Raw genomic sequence first — 4,063 nt, forward strand, 5'->3', positions numbered from 1 at the left:
CGGGCACGTCCCACCGGGAGGAGGCCTCGGGGAAGACCCACGACACGCTGGAGGGACTATGTCTCTCGGCTAGCCTGGGAACGCCTTGGGATTCCTCCGGAGGAGCTGGAAGAAGTGGCTGGGGAGAGGGAAGTCTGGGCCTCCCTTCTGAAGCTGCTGCCCCCGCGACCCGACCCCGGATAAGCGGAAGAAAATGGATGGATGGAATTTTTACCATAATATTAGAAATATAAGGTATTTTTAATAATAGTTCCTGTAGGTTTTCTAAAATTATGATGAAATATGGAGCAAATATGTTGTCCTGTCATACACTGGAGACCTGTTCAGGTGACCCTGCCTCTCATCTGTTGACCTCTGGAGATGGGCTCCAGCATCCCTGGACACCCCACTAGGGATAAGTGTGTATGATAACATTTGTCCTATCTGCTTAACATAATAACATGACAAGCAGACAATCATAATATTTTACATCCATCCATTCATCCATTCATTTTCTTCTGCTTCATCCGGGGTCGGGTCACAGGGGCAGCAGCTTGATATTTTGTGAAACATATTTAAGATAACAAATGAGGAGTGCAGGGGTAAAGCACAACCCATATGTCCAGGCCTTAGTCCTTGACGCGGCTGTCACGGGTTAAATTCCCAGCCTGATGACCCTTACTGCATGTCATCTCCCTCTCTCATTATCTACTGTCCTGTCTGATCACTCTCAAATCAAGGCCAGTAGAGCCACTCCAAAAATATATGCAAAGATTTTAATGCAGGCAAATAATGAGGAGAAAATTAAATTACTTCTGTTGTGGATAAATTATGCAGCTCATTAAAGTCACCACATAGTTAACTGTCACATAGATAGTTTAACGGACTATCAGGTGTTTTCCCACCTGATAGTCCAGTAGACTGAGTTTGATTGAGGACCAATATCACAAAACTTGCTACATTTCCAGCTGCTGTGGTTCTTTTACACTGCACTGTGTCAAACCAACCAAACCATATGCCCCAAACAACCTGTTCCCCCCCTCGCCAGTGGTGGCGCTGCATCAAGAGACACTGAAGAAAATGACACAAAACCCTCTGAAGAAGACATTGAGAACAACTTCTTTCTTTACTAAATGTAAGCAAAAATGAAGTAGTGTCAGATCTTAGTTTCTGTTAAATTTCTATGATGTCTTTGGCAAAACACCATGAGCCATTTCTCCCTCTAGCGCACATGTGTCAAAGTCAAGGCCCATGGGCCAAATCCAGCCCAATATAGCTTTTTATGTGGCCCTCTAGATTCTAGAATAAACACCAAGTGTACTAAAATATTGCGCTATCAATCAAATCAATGCAGTTTTTATCTGTTTACTGCCAAATTATATCAATCAGTCCGTATCAATCAGTTTCTTGAGAAATAGCGTGGAAATTCATGCAAAATCAATAAATCCCCACACTTTTTAGTGCTAAAAACATAATTGGGGGTTTACTGCAGATTTTTCTCAAAAATCGTCAAAAACTTTCTGGTTTATACTAAACAGCTGTCTCAGCCTTAATTGTTGTCAGATTATAGTCCATGATCTATATAGCTTATTTATGACGGTTTATTTACCATCATAAATAAGCGAAAATATTTCCAAATTAGTACCACTTTTGCAAAAAAAAGCACAAAACGTATCACAAAAGCCTGCAGGGTCTGAAAAGATGTTCAGTAATATTATTTAATTTTAAGAATTCATTTATATTCCAACACTTTGTGAACAGGTTTTATCAATAGATTCTTTCACAACTGGGCCTTTAAAAGCATTCATGATCTTGATTTGGCCCAAAACAAAAATGAGTTTGACACCCCTGCTCTAGCGCTAGAGTTGTGTGTTTGTATGCTTATATTTCCATTTATTTTTGGAACAGCAAACTGACAGGAGTTTAAGTAAAGTGAAATAAACAGGGCTGGTGTGAATGCAGCTATACTCTACTACTCACCTGGACACACAGTCTTTACTCTCTGTATTGTTGTTTAGTTTGTGGTGTACCACAGCACCAACAGCCAGAGGTCCTGCATCGCCACACAGAAAAGTCACTTTGCGGCCATTCAAAATCCTCATGGCCCTCTTCACGTAGTCCAATGCCCTCTGCAGGTGGGAAGCCTCACTGGAGACGCGGTGCAGCTGAAGGTACAATAAGGCAATGCCTGCAGTGACAGGAGAACATTTTCTACAGCTGACACATTGCAAAGTATTATAATCATGCACTTCTGACCTGCATGGGTTGTGGAGCTCATACAACTTTCTGCACAGAAAATTATTTGTTGGAGTAACATTGCTTATGAATTAAAGTATATGGCGTAGGATAAGCAGAAAAGCTTGGAACACCATTTTTTTAATGAAGGGACCTTAACAACTAATATAAGAAATAAAAAGTTTTATTTAACAAGCGTTAGTGAAGCAATCTGCAGAATCTCCTGCAGGTCAGCTACTATCAAACATGTAGATAAAATAAGTTCAACAAAGATGTAGTGGTTCACTTCACTTTATTATAAGCATGAAGAAATAAATTCTAAAAATAAGACAGGTTGCTTAATGGAGCCTTTCATTTTGCAGGAAAGACTCTATGAAGCCCTGAATAAAAAACACTGAGCTTCAGGATGATTACTATCTAACAGATATTTGTTCACATTTCTGTGGTGATAAAGTAATGTTTCATTTTGTATTAGGAAGCATACACAGACTGTACTTTGAACTTTTTTTTTACTCAAATTTAACATGTTTGTTGTTACTAAAAAATCTCTGAAAGTGACATTCAGCTGCTGCCAAACTGTTTCCTTCTACTATTATGTTTTTGTGTAGATAGTCTTTCACAAGTCATTAAAAGTCTTATTACTCATTAGCTGAGTTGGAGAAGCTTTTCTTCTGTTGGGTTGTGTCTCAAACCTTGTGTTAGCTTGACTTTTTTCCTGGAGATCTAAAGTTAGTCTGACCTTTAGATAATGACATAGCCTTTCCACCAAAAATGTACTGAATATAAAGTTGTGTCATTTGATTTCCTTATTGTGATTTTGTGCCAAGAAAGAATGTTAGTGAGGGAGCTTAGTAGTCAGAGAATGGACCTTCTCAGCTCCACAAGTCCACTACCTCAAGGTGAGTTGTGCTCTTCAGCAGGAGAAGCTTAGTGCATTATCAATAAAAGTCATTATTATTATTATTATTATTATTAATATTAATATTATTATTCAGCATTTCTCAATAATAAATGTAATGCTGCAGTGGGCGTGGAGGTTAGCTGGCAGGGATTGTTCCTGGTTAGGATATATTGTTCTATGTTATTCTTCTCCACAGCTCCTCTTTGGCTGCTGGCAGAAAGAAGCCCATCTGGCACAGACCTGTCCAGCCAGTGTAAGTGCTGAAGTCATGGGGGTCGGCAGTCTTCAAGCCTTCTTCCATCTGCTGGAGGAGATCTTTGATCTTACTCTGGACCTTCCTTAGAAATGCTGCATTAACCTAAGCAGAAGAAAAGACATACTGCAAACTGTCAAGTACAGGGATTGTACAATACAGTTATGACTTTTGTTTTATAAGTTGTTTAGCACTAGAGGTGCACTGACTGCAGTTTTCTGGCCGATCATCAACTTTTAAAAAACCTGACCTGCCGATTTTGACTTTATAGAACACCGATTTTTTTGTCTGAAAGGTTGCTAACCCTATAGTGGTAAAGTTGCTAAGTTGGCAACAGTGGGGTGACTGTTGTTAATCACACACATGCAGACGTGACCTGGTGAGAGGTCTGTCAGTCGGTCCTCTCTCATGGCAGAGCAACATGGGAAGGTGGCTGATCATTAGACCTTTGTGGAGACACTAGATACATTTGTGGTGGATACATTTCAACCGATTCCTGATCACCCACAATCAGGGTCAATTATGGGTTCTCCTCTGTTTTCCAATGTGAAATTATAAGAATTTTACACTGAGTGCACATTACTAGGCACACTGCAAAAACTGAAATCTTAGTAAGATTAAATATCTTAAATTAAGGAGATTTTTCTTGTTTTCTTTCTGACAAGATAATTTTTCTCACCAAGAGGGATTTATGT

At 39.6% G+C, this 4,063-nt stretch overlaps 1 protein-coding gene across 1 annotated transcript in view; it reads right to left on the reverse strand.

Annotated features, from left to right (window-relative positions):
• Positions 1-4,063, reverse strand: part of lancl2 (LanC lantibiotic synthetase component C-like 2 (bacterial)) — a 53,153-nt gene that overhangs the window by 18,250 nt on the left and 30,840 nt on the right. Inside the window, exons 3-5 of the mRNA XM_008438558.2 lie at positions 3,356-3,473; positions 1,960-2,167; positions 885-900 (exon numbers count right to left, since the gene is read on the reverse strand). Of these exons, the coding sequence (XP_008436780.1) occupies positions 885-900; positions 1,960-2,167; positions 3,356-3,473 (342 nt within the window). The remainder of the gene's footprint in view (positions 1-884; positions 901-1,959; positions 2,168-3,355; positions 3,474-4,063) is intronic.

This window comes from Poecilia reticulata, linkage group LG20 (genome assembly GCF_000633615.1).
Source record: "Poecilia reticulata strain Guanapo linkage group LG20, Guppy_female_1.0+MT, whole genome shotgun sequence".
NCBI classification, from domain to species: domain Eukaryota; kingdom Metazoa; phylum Chordata; class Actinopteri; order Cyprinodontiformes; family Poeciliidae; genus Poecilia; species Poecilia reticulata.